Source organism: Caretta caretta, chromosome 2, assembly GCF_965140235.1.
Source record: "Caretta caretta isolate rCarCar2 chromosome 2, rCarCar1.hap1, whole genome shotgun sequence".
Taxonomy (NCBI): Eukaryota; Metazoa; Chordata; order Testudines; family Cheloniidae; genus Caretta; species Caretta caretta.
The window spans coordinates 120,028,608-120,041,434 of NC_134207.1; the positions used below are offsets into that span (position 1 = coordinate 120,028,608).

Sequence of the window (12,827 nt, forward strand, 5' to 3'; positions counted from 1 at the left end):
TTGATCTTTACTGGACAATGCAGAGCCCATTGTCTTTTACAAGCTATTTCTAAGCTTCAGAAAGCTATAAAACCAAACCTTTCAAGGCTAATGGCTCTCTGAAGATCCTTTAAGGATTGTGTACAGGTTTAAAATGCACAGTGCCCTATTTGTCTACTCACATAGGCCAAAAGAGTTACTTGCTTTCTACACTACTTTCTGAATTATTCACGAGACATCTATATCCACATTAAACAATTTAAATGATATGCACCTCAAACGCTGTATAATCATTATACATTGACTTCCTAATGTTGTTAAGCAGTATTTTTTGTGCTTACTGAGAACACACTGGATGCATTTGTAACATTTCCTAAAGTAGCTCAGAATTCTTCCACTTTAGATTGTGGTGTGGCAATGAACTTGCTTTTCTTTGTGGGGACATCAGTCTTTGAAACTACAGCTCATTTATTGCTGACCTCTTCCAGTTTCCTAAAGATAGTTTGCTTAGTGTGTAGGGTGCTGTGACTCTAGAAACTGTGTTAAGTAAAATGCAGAAGTAATAACAAGGATTGTGGGGTTCAGTGTACTGAAAAAAAGTAATTTCTGTATTGCAAAATCCAATTTACGAATTCACAGTCAGAATCAAGAGTCCCAAGGAATGACATGGTGTTCTACTGACTGATTCATAAGAAGGGATGACGCAGTTGCTTGGAACTCAGATTTGTAGTTAGCTTTCATGTAATTTTGTTAACAAAATATTTAGTCTTATCACAGACCTAGTCAAGGGAGTGTCAGAATATACAATGAGGATCTAATTACTGGTATAGCTTTAGAAAATCAAGAAGGACAAACAGTATGATAGAGCCATCTTTAACATGTGGCCCTCATGTATGTATATTCATTCATAAAAATGCATCTTTCGTGGTTTCTAGGCATGTGTATGAAAAATGCATATACCACTAAACATCTATCAATGATAGTAAAGAACTCCGTATCCATCTGAGGGAAAAAATACTCACCAGCCCCCTCCTTAAAGCAACATCTCAAAGAAGAGACTGAGAAAAAATATAACCCATAGGTTCCGTAAGGGCCTGATTCTCCCCTCCTTACACCAGCTTTATGCTGAAACTTTCTGAAACAGATGCATTTACACTGATACAAAACTTGTGTACTGGATAGAAATCCAGCCCCAAAAGTCTATAAATCTCTGGCTCTGTCTGAGCAAGCTGGAGAGAATGCCAAAATTGAGGGCCCTTCGCTGAGAAGGTTCTGTGTTTAAAAACAAATGTAGAAACGGGCAATTCAAGTGTCCCAGCTAATCTCAACTGCTTTGTTAGAATGTAAACGGAGAGCCTGGATTATAGAAATTCTACTACTGTGTTGGAATGTGCTTGGGGTGGGTGAGGGATGGGAGGTTGGGACTAGTTTGAGAGTTTTTGTTTTTAAAAAGAATATTATAATATGATGCATGCAGTCTGTACATTGGTACAGTGGAGATTATCAATTGACAGATTTTTGTTTGTTTGGAGTTTAGATTGCATTATTTGGAACTGCTATTAATGCAGCTACAATCCTTTTTTGTCTAAGTTATACTGGCATTTAAAGGCCATAAGGGATCACTGTGATCATCTAGTTTGAAAGCCCTGTTCATGCCTACTTTTGAATCAGGAACCTGTTGAATGATGGGCAAATGTGATCCTCACTGTACTCCACTAACTAGCCCCTGTGATTAGAACTCAGGACCTCCTGGTTTCCATCCTGCTGCTTACACCTCCAGACCACACTGCCTTATTATTTGAAAGGGATTACCAACAGGCTTTCTAAACAATGTATAATACATTAATTGTTTTAATTGTCATACGTGGTAGTTATAGATAGAGCCCTGCATGGATACAAAAAAATGGATCCGCATCTGCGATATTTAACTTGTATCCGACTCGCGATCCGCAGTCCACTTTTATATGTATCCTCACCAGCACTCTATCTCACTGTTACAGCCCTGCAAGGATGTAAAAATTGGATCTGCATCCAATCCATGAGCCGCAAAGATAGTAAACAATACATCCATATCCACGGATGCAGATATTCGAGGATATAAACGGGTATCCACAGATTTGCAGGGCTCTAGTTATAGATCAAAAATACCCCTCAAAGAGTGTGCAGAAATGTGCAGTTCAAAAATATCTGTTGTACACATACGCACATTTCTGCAAATCACACATTTCCACACAACTATGTGTATATATAGCTTTTTCCACACAGGGACTAATGGTCCTTAAATTCATGCCAGTATAGGTTAAGTTAATAGCTGCAGCATTCCTGTATGTACCCTGTACTTGCTACAGTGCATATATTGAATGGAGGCCATAATGAGGTTATCTAAACAAAAATACTTATTTTCTAAGATAATTGGCAGGCTTTTATGGGCCACCACTCTGTGCATTGATCAAATCTAATCCTTCATATCTCTGTTTCCCCATCTGTAAAATGGGGATAATGATGCTTACATCCTTTTGTAAAGTGTTTTGAGATCTAATAGATGAAAAGCTCAACATAAACGCTAGGTGGTATTATTATTGGTATCTGTGATGGGGTAGGCTGCCAGAGAGGGTTGTAGCTCTAGTGGTCAGGCCACCCTACCACCTTGCTTGGCCCTTTAAGGGTTTGGAAAGGTCCAGTGGATATATGTAGAGGCCTAAGGGTCCTGGGATTGGGAATGGTGATTAGGGAAGGAATCTGGAGGATTTACCTTTTAAGGACCTGAAACAAAAGGCAGGGCAAGTGTCCCCTCTCACCTCATCAACTGGGAAGGATTGGGAGAAGCATAGAGACTGCCTCCTCCAATGCAGCCGACCGATACTGATAGGAGAAGGCTGGCCTGCTGAACCCTCCATTTTGGAAGGCTAGTTGGGAAGGGTGTGGGGCTGAAGGAAGCTGGCAAAAGCCTTGCAACTAACTAAGGTGTAAGGCAAGAGGCCTGACACGTACAAACCCCAGATCCAGAAAAAGGGCTGAAGGGAACACTTGCTTGAAGGAGGGAAAGACAATATACTCTAAGGCAAAGAGACTCTTGGAATACAAACCCAGTCCCAGTGCGAGGGAACGCCTGTTTAGAGGAGACTGATACTGACTGTTTAAGGTGGTGTCCCCAAACTGGGGGAGAGTGTCAGCTTAGGGGGCACGGAGGAATGTTCAGGGGGGCGCACGGCAAGGCTTGGGCTAGCGTCCACAGGGGATAGGGAGGGAGCGCCACCCAGTCCACTCTGCTCGCGGTCCCGCTTCTGGCCCCAGCCCCGCCTCCAGCCGCAACCTTGGTCCCTGACTCCTGGCCTGGCTGCGGCTCCGCTCCCGCTGCCAGCCTCGGCCCCCAACTCCAGCTCTGGCCCTAGACCGGCCCCAGTCCCTGGCTCCAGTTCCAGACGTGGCCCCTCACCCGGTCCCGGCTCCCTATCACGGCTCCCGGGGGTGGGCAGATCACATTACGGGTAAAAGGGGGCACGGCATAAAAAGTTTAGGAACCACTGGTTTAAGGCCGGGGCAGAGAACTGCTAGCAGTACAATCTAGCTGCCGTAGGGAAGAGCTGAGACTGGCTTTTAGGAAATTCTTCTGTAGCTGGTCCCAGAAGAAGCTGTGAGGAGCCCCACGCTCAGGGCAGGGGCAGCAGAATCTGCATATCTTGTAAAAATACTGGTGAGAGAGGTAAAGATGAGAACAGCCAAGGGAAAATGGTGAAGGGACTGAAGGAATGGTTGTTAGTCGTCTAAACACGGTCCCTGGGCAGGAATCCAGAGGAGAAAGTGGGCCTGGGTTCCCTTACCTCTCCCCCAGGCCAAGAGGAAAAACATGGGTATCAGGAATAAAAGAAGCCAGGAATAGCAAATGCCAGATAGAGGCCAGAAGACAGGCTTGAAGGACATTCTGATTTTGAATTTCCTATTTTCTGGACTTTTCTGTTAACCCCAGAAGGGGAACGGACTGAGCAGTGACCTGGCCACATATCTCAGACTGTTGTGGCACAGGGATAACTGAATGGACTCCAGGTTAAGAAAAATCCCTGTAGCGCCACACCTGGACACTAGGAGGCACTCTTGAGGTGAAAGACCCCTTATGACAGTACCATGTAGTGTATGTGGCAAAAACAAAAGGGGGGTGGGGGTGGGGGGGTGTGATTACAGTGACTCTCTTTAGTTTGAATTAATGGGAACAGGCTACATAGCACTCCTTCCCCAAAGGAATAGATTAGGAAACTCTTAGCTAAATGGGAGAAACATAGGTTCTGTTATACGTTCATACTATGGATGGGGTAAGTTAGACCTCCATACTGCAATGGATATGTGTGGGCATACCTCTGAGTCTGCATGGAGTCGCATGAAGTCAGTGGTGTCCTGTGTGGGCTGAAGGGTCTTTTATTCATCACAGTGTCAGATATTAGTGCGGTATTGTGAGACCCCTTCTCTTTGACACAGTGATGTTTAGATTGCCTTGTTGACAAGGTCAAGAATGCTGGTCTGCCAGGTGTCTGCTGAGAACTACTATTGTATCTTCTTGTATCTTTTAAGACTGATGCCACAGATCTTTGGGAAGTCAAGAGACTGATCTAATGTATATTATATTTGCAGGTTTCAGAGTAGCAGCCGTGTTAGCCTGTATTCGCAAAAAGAAAAGGAGTACTTGTGGCACTTAGAGACTAGCACATTTATTTGAGCATAAGCTTTCGTGAGCTACAGCTCACTTCATGCATCCGATGCAGTGAGCTGTAGCTCATGAAAGCTGATGCTCAGATAAATGTGTTAGTCTCTAAGGTGTCACAAGTCCTCCTTTTTTTTTTATTTGCATTAGTGATGCTATATTTAATAGACACATCGAGTTTGTGCTAATGTTACTTGAAAGTCATGCTAATCCAGTAACTATGGCAATTTTTCATCTTCTCCAGAGAAGTGGGAACAACTTGATCATACATATATGATAGCCCGGAGATTATTTTGCTTGTTTTCTTCTCTGAAGTTCTTTGCTTTTTTTATACAATCAATAATTACTGCAAATGGACAGTTATATCAATTATGCACCATTGAGTCAGAAATGCAATTATACAATATTGACACATCTTTCTGACTTCATAAAAAACTTGATCTTGTTTCTGCAACTTTTCATAACTGACACTCACCAAAGCTCAGCCATTGGAAAGTTGAACTTGCACCTGTCTAATGCAGATTTTTTTGTTTCTATAGCAACAAATCTACTTGTACTTACTGAAAGAATACTGGAGTGTGAGTGACTATGATGTTTAATTTAAAAAACAAAATAGCTTTATGCTTGAAGGCTATAAAAACATAACTTAGAGGACACCTGCCCACCAAGGAAAAAATGGAATTGGTTAAGCCCAGTGTACTTCATTACTGGGAATGATGCCATATTAATGGGATGGGAGCTCTGTGTTTAATCTTGTTTTACTAATTAAACTGTAAAAGCTTTTTTATATGCAACAGTAAGTGTGTTTGGGGTTTATTTTTCCTCCTCCGCTCCCCACCTCCAGAACTGGGTTGTGGTTTGTTTGTGGCTGGGATAATGAAAATTCTGACTGCTTCACTACAGATACATTTTCCTTGGTATTGGTTGGCAACGTTCCTGTTCCAGCAATAACCTGCTAGCCTTGGAACAATGTGATAAACGTTCTGCTCAAATCCCCATCCCACATACAACTTGGCCTCTGATGAAGACATTTTATCTCCCTCTTCTCCCTTTCCCCCGGTTTTCCATTATCCATCATCTTAACCATTTAATAATAATTTTAACAACAAAATAACTGGCAGAGTTCCAGGGAAAAGCACATTGCCTTTGTCAATGCTATCATGGTGACAGACATTTTTCTAGCTTATGTATCTATTTCCACTTGCCACAAATACTTATTGTGCAGCCCTTATTTGCAAGCTTATTATGCCTCAAGATTAACCCATGAAGCGGATGTAGACATGCAGAAAGCGTAGATTGCAGGGTGCCACAGTAGTTCTAGCTGGAAAAAAAAATCAATCAACATTAGGATGTAGTTGTATGATCTGAACCAGTTTTATTGTTACGTTTCTGTTGATTTTGAAAATGTGATTCTGCTAGATCCAGCTTCATTTCGACTATCCAGAATCCAGGGATTTTAAGGAGTTTTATCAAGCAACCCTGTGTCATAAGGGCTGCTGAGATTACTGATGATGTCAGTGGTGATGGATTTCACTGAAGAGGGAAGAAAGGGACGGATGGGAAGCGGTCTTGCTGAAAGTTGAGTGAGATCCCCGGGGGTGAGGGGGAAACAGCACCGAAAAGTCCAATTTGAAATGGGATTGAGTACTAGCATGATAAATTTGGAGGAAGGTGGCTTTCCATAGTGGCTGGAGGGCTAGATCCTGCGAAGTGCCAAGCACTCGCAACTCCCATGAAAATCAATGGGAATTGAAGGCACTTGGCACCTCTGGGGGTTTTTCAGCATCTTGCAGGATTGGGCCCTAAATCTTTGGGACACGTGAGCTTTTACTTGCCATAAGTCTTCAGTAAAATATTTTCTTGAGCCCAGGACTGAGTGAAATACTTTCTAAACAGACTATTGTATCCACTTGGTAGATCAAATTTAAAAAATTGTGATTGATGGTAGTACATTGGTTCCAGTGCGATAATAAATGATTAATGAGCTCCTCTGTCATTAGGGATAGCAAAAAAAATGTCCTTGCATTGATCTTCAAATTTTGTATGTGCCTTTTTGTTTCAGGAATAGAACTCTGTCCTCCTGGGCACCGGTTCATGGTCACCATGGTGGCAAGCTTCATTGCAATGGCAGGACAGTTCCTCATGCCAGGGCTGGCTGCCCTCTGCAGGGACTGGCAGGTTCTCCAGGCCGTCATCATCTGCCCCTTCCTGCTGATGTTGCTTTACTGGGTGTAAGTATTTCTGCCTTGTTTCTTGTTTGTAAAGATGCTCGCTACTAAGGCTGGGTTATGGGGTGGTTTTGATATCTGGGATTATTATAGTCTGTATCGAGCTTTTCTTTTTCACAGTTATAAAATGTCTCCTTCAGCAAATAGGTAAATCTGAAACCAAGCTTCAGAAGAAAAAAACTCTTACCCTCTAAGGTAGCTTCCTCTACTTACTTTCCCAGTAGTGGGTGGGAGGGAGAGAAGAGTTCTGCTTTGGTGAGCTGCCATATGTGCTTCATACTACTTTGGGGAGGGGACATGTTGCAGTCACCAAGGATAAAAAATTATGAGAAAAATAGGTTCTCACCAGCAGGGTGTTGACAATTGTGCCGCAGCCTTAGCCCTTGGAGATCCGTGTTTCTAAAGTCAAGTTTTCCCTTCAAACCCAGAGCTTGGTTCTTGCCTGCCCCTTCAGTCTCTTTGGCCTGGGCTAGGTTAGGATTTAAAGCAATGATGTTAGCATGTATTGGCCAACATGTGCAAACTAGCCCATTTTAAATCTAGTGTAGACAAGGTACATTGCCCTTAACATGTGCTGAGCTCATGCTCCCTGAGAGGGTCTCTGCACAGCAGCTGGGAGGGTATTTCTCATCTTGGGGAGACAGATGTGTAGCACACTAAAGTTAACAGTGTGGCCATGATGGCATAGGCAGTGGCTCAGGGAAGCCACCTGAGTCCAGACCCAGGGGGTCAGGCAGGATTATACTCCGGTGGCTAGCCTGAGCCACTGCCCATGTCATAACAGCCATGCTGTTATTTTTAGCATGCTTGCTCAAGCAAAGCCAGTGTGTGTCCATCTACCCATGCTGGGAAGTATCCTAAGGCTCCCACGAGGCTTCTCACTCAATCCGCTTAGTGTTAAAATCTACACTGCCTTAGGGCTTGGCTACACTTGCGAATTACAGCGCAATAAAGGAGCCCCGGGTGCCCTAGCTCACTACCCATCCACACTGGCAAGGCACGTAGAGCGCCCGGACTCCACTGCTACAGCGCTTCTGGTTCTCCACCTCAGTGAGAAGATTAACACTTGGTGCGCCTTGGCTGAAACTTAGGGCATCAGTGTGAACAAGATGTTGCATTACTGCGCTCTTAACAGCCTCTGGAAATGTCCCATAATCCCCTTAAGTCAAGTGGCCACTCTTGTCATTGTTTTGGAATTGTTGCAGGAATGCGGATATGACCTTTGAAAGCTCCGTTTCTGACTCCCGGCATGCTTATCTGCTCCGAGACAAAGCAACCATTAGTGTAGAATGCTGTGTGTGTGAGAGAGAGGTAGGGGGCGGGGTCTGCTGCTGTCTGAACTTAGAAGACAGCATGCTGACATGCTCTCAGGCCCCCGCCCACAAAAAACCCCACATACACACAACACGCTCCCTGTCACACTCCACCCCCTCCCCCCCATTTGAAAAGCATGTTGCAGTCACTTGCGTGCTGGGATAGCTGCCCATAATGCACCACTCCCAATGCCGCTGCAAAAGTGGTCACGCCAGCGCACTTGAAGCTGTCAGTGTGGACAGACTGCAGCGCTTTCCCTACTGCGCTCTCCGAAGGCTGGTTTAACTCAAAGTGCTCTACTTCTGCAAGTGTAGCCATGCCCTTATCTGTGCTGTGCAATGTAGTTGTAGTTGTGTTAGTCCCAGGATGTTAGAGAGACAATGTGGATGGACCAACTTCTGTTGGTGAGAGAGACAAGCTTTTGAGCTGACATAGAGCTCTTCTTCAGGTCTGGGAAAAGTACTCAGCGTGTGGCAGCGAAATACAAAGTGGAGCAGATTGTTTAGCATAGGTAGTTAGCAAATGTTATAAGGTAAAGTGGCCCGTTAACACCTCTGCAGTCATAGGACAAAAAGAGGGAGTTAATGGATTACAGATTGTTGAAGTAAACCATAAATCTGGTGTCTCGGTTTTGTCCATGTATTTTGGTGTCTAGCAAAGTAATGAATTTAAACGCCAGGCTTGTCTTTTGAAAGTGTCGTGCAGGTTTCCTTTGAGGATGAGGACCAATAGGTCAGCTATGGAGTGATGGTTTTGTGAAGACTGCTCACCCACAGGTGATAAGGTGTTTTTGTCTTTTTTCATTTTCCTGTGTGAGTTCATTCAAGAGCGTAGTTATGGTCTGGTTTCACATAGTTGTTGTTGGGGAATTTAGTGCACTGGATGAGGTATACGTTGTGAAGGGCGTGTGTAGAATCCATGGATCTTGAAAGTTGTGTTGTGGGGAGTGTTGATCACTGTAGCAGTGAAGATATGTCTGCAGGTTTTGCATCTGTTTTGGGAGGATCTGGTGCTGCTTTGAGTTGGTGTCTCCTGGTCTGTGTGTTTTAGCATGTGTACCTTATCACATGTTAGTTTTACCTAATCTGTTGTTTTATTTTACTTCCTACCCTTCATCAGTTGTATTGGGTGAATGTTCACTGCTGTTCAGTCATTCTACGCTGGAATACATTTTAGCATAACAATTCCTGTTTTAAACCGTACATATTGCTAGTGTACAATACCAATACCATCCTTTACAAGTATTTTATTTGGTAGTGTTTAATTGTCCTTTAGGAAGAGAGGTTTCAGAGTAGCAGCTGTGTTAGTCTGTATTCGCATCCGATGAAGTGAGCTGTAGCTCACGAAAGCTTATGCTCAAACAAATTGGTTAGTCTCTAAGGTGACACTAGTACTCCTTTTCTTTTTAGGAAGAGAGATGATTAACCAGCATAATAACGCACCAAACAAACCAACAAAACAAACTTCTGTGTAAAGAGACTTTTTTTCATATTATAAACACTGCTATGTCAGGATTTGATTCACTACCAGTAAACTCAATGCAAAGGCCCCGCTGACATTAATGGGAGTTGGAAATCTTAACCTTTTATCCCAAACTAAACAGAGGCCTTCATGGCACGCAACTCATTTTTTCTTAGGGTAATTGTGGGGAAGATGGTGAGAAACAGAGGAGTCTGAAGTTTCTCCCCCCCTCCACAATCAAAACAAGAGCCCACTGATCTCTTCTTTTATAGGCAAATCCTGCTCCCAGCTGGAAAACCCTCCTCTGGTGCTTCAGTTTGTTTAGCAATTGATTGCTTGCAAAAATCACGTAGGGATCTGTAACATTTTTCCCCTTCCTCCCCCACCCCATAAAAAGTTGCTGTTGGGGTATTTCCTTCCCTCTGTCTCCTCCCCAAAAATATCAAAATAAGATTTAAATCCACTTCGCATCAGGATACCAGCTGGAATTTATCACATCGCTCCTTTTCTTCCATCTCCTTTGGTCCATAGCGCTGCTAAAAAGGATCCAGAGCAGGCTGGGAAGAAATGCACACCCCCACCAAGCCAAACTAGGGAAGATGAGGCCAGAGTCAGAGGCCGTTTGCAGGAGCCTCGGGCGTGTCTCATCTGCCTTTCTTCATCCCTTTGGGAGTGGCTGTGTCCTGAAAAGCAGATGCCAATGGCTGGGGTGGGAAGCAGCCTCTCGCAAGGCATGAGGACAGGAGCTCCTCAACAAGTCCTGTCACACTCCACTTGCTGGCCCCGACCTCCTTGAATCAACAGCCACCCCCAGGTGTCCCCGCGTAAGTGCATTCTCCTTCACACCGCGCACAGTCAACCTGTGGAACTCCTTGCCTGAGGAGGTTGTGAAGGCTAGGACTATAACAGGGTTTAGAAGAGAACTAGATAACCTCCATGAATTTAAGTCTATTAATGGCTATTACCCAGGATGGGTAAGGAATGATGTCCCTAGCCTCTGTTTGTCAGAGGGTGGAGCTGGATGGCAGGAGAGAGATCACTTGATCGTTACCTGTTAGGTTCACTCCCTCTGGGACACCTGGAATTGGCCACTGTCAGTAGACAGGATACAGGGCTGGATGGACCTTTGATCTGACCCAGTATGGCCGTTCTTATGTTCCTATGGTTTTGCTACTGGCCAGATTCTGCCCTTGGATATGCACCTGTAAATCCCATTGAAAACAGGAGGGGAAGGATGGAAGGAAGGTAGGGTTAGGACCTGCTTATACGGTATGATAATGGTAGCAATAACCAAAGTATCAAAACTTGTGGAGTCTGATTTTTCTTGAACGAGCAGAAAGGGACTGAAAACATTTGTTTAGTTATGCTGGGTGTACAGTACACGTATGCTGCATGCATACCTCTCACCTGTCCCATCTTTTTAAGTGGGATGCTCCTTTTATGAAGCAGATAAGGTGGTGTCATTTTTATAGTTCCTTCCCTCTCAACTAGGGTGTAGGAGAGTAGTTAATTGGGCACCCTACTGTGTGCATAGTTGAGGGGGTGGGGGGCAGTGAACTTGCATTTAATTGTAACAAAAGAAAAATTGAAAACTGCCCTTCCTTGTCGCTTGTTAATTACCCACACAAAGTAATCAGCTAAACAGTAGAAAGGTCTTGTGACCTACCATATTGTCTCCTCCCTCATCTTCCCCCCTGATTTGTAATCCCTGATCCCTCTCCTACTCTGAGAGTGCTGTTCACTTTCCTCGTACATATCTGGGTCTGATCTTCTTCCATCTCTGTGCTTGCTTCGCTCCCCCTCACTCTGTATTATAGATACCATGCTGTCATGGGCTGTGTAATACCTAAACAGATAGAGCTTGGAGCAAAATACTTATTGAGAGGGAGGGGAGCAGCTCTATACAAAAGTGCAGGGGTGCAAGGCCTTTAATAGTCAATGACAGAGCTGTGGAATCTGGATAGTCCTAGACATCTGGAAGACCATAGAAGTTTGTGCGTAAGCCAGCTCTGAGAAATGCGCTTAAAGGCATGTACATGAAAGAAGTCAGGGTCCTAACTATGCACTTAGGCACAGATTTCAGATCACCAGGATACAGAAGGCTTTCTGTTTCCTCTTTTTGGTATTAGATGCTTCCTGGAACTGTCCTGAAGGTCAGCAAGTGTATTAATAATTAAAACAAAGAAACCCGACATACTAACTAAATGTTAAGGTTGTGAAAAGGGCTAGCTGCGGTGGGTGTAGGTGCACAAGTGCCATAAGCGGAGATTTATCCTTTCCCCATTCTCCTCAAATGCAGCAGCTTGAATTTTAACTGGTTGCCCTGATGCAACCCCCTAGTGCAAACACAGTTTACTCTAGTGCAGTCAGGACCGTCCCTACCCATACACAAAGTACACAGCTGCATAGGGCACCAGGAAATTGCAGCTGCGTGCTGCTCCAGCTCCTGTTCCGCCCCAGCCCCACCTTCACTCCACCCCTTCCCCAAAGCCCCCGCCCCTGCCCTGCCTATTCCTGCCCCTGCTCTGCCCCCACTCCCCTGAGGACTGCAGCAAGGATTGGGCCTTCACTCACCAGCGGCGGGAAGTGCAGCAACTTGACCCCAGCCGTGCCACTGATGAGTGCTGGGGGGCGGTTCTCACCCTGCCCCCCAATTCCCAAGGCTTGGAGCCAGGGGAGAAGAGCAGAGCAGGCTGGGCCGGGTCACTCCACTTCCCGCTGCCCCATGAGTGCTGGGTGGGGCCAGATCCTGCACTCACCGGGAGATAGGAAGTTGAGCGACCCGGCCCCAACCCACTCCACTCCGCTGGCTTGTGCTGTGGGGTGGTTCTCCCCCCCACCCCCAAGCCTGCTCCTGCCCTCCCGTGGAGGCCTGGGTCCAGCCCTTCTCTCCCGCCGCCCACCCCCCACGGGAGGGCTGCGTAGGGCACCAGAATGGCTTGGGACAGCCCTGATTGCAGTCCACTGGTACCGTTTACTCTGTTTGCAGGCTGGGGTCACACTCCCAAGCATGCCTTGAAATCTTTGGCACTGGCTGCAGCAGTATTTGTGTGCCAGTGACACCCAGGGCAAAAATTCTAAAAGGCATCTTCTCCCTTTCCCCATCTTCACTTGTGTATCTCCTTCCTCCTCTCTGCATTCTCTCCTTTTTA

The 12,827-nt window shown here is 45.2% G+C and overlaps 1 protein-coding gene across 3 annotated transcripts in view; it reads left to right on the forward strand.

Annotated features, from left to right (window-relative positions):
- SLC22A23 (solute carrier family 22 member 23) overlaps positions 1-12,827 on the forward strand; it is a 183,796-nt gene that overhangs the window by 125,681 nt on the left and 45,288 nt on the right. For all 3 annotated transcript variants that reach the window (XM_048839751.2, XM_048839749.2, XM_048839750.2), the window contains exon 4: positions 6,735-6,903. In XM_048839751.2, coding sequence (XP_048695708.1) covers positions 6,735-6,903 — 169 coding nt within the window. The remainder of the gene's footprint in view (positions 1-6,734; positions 6,904-12,827) is intronic.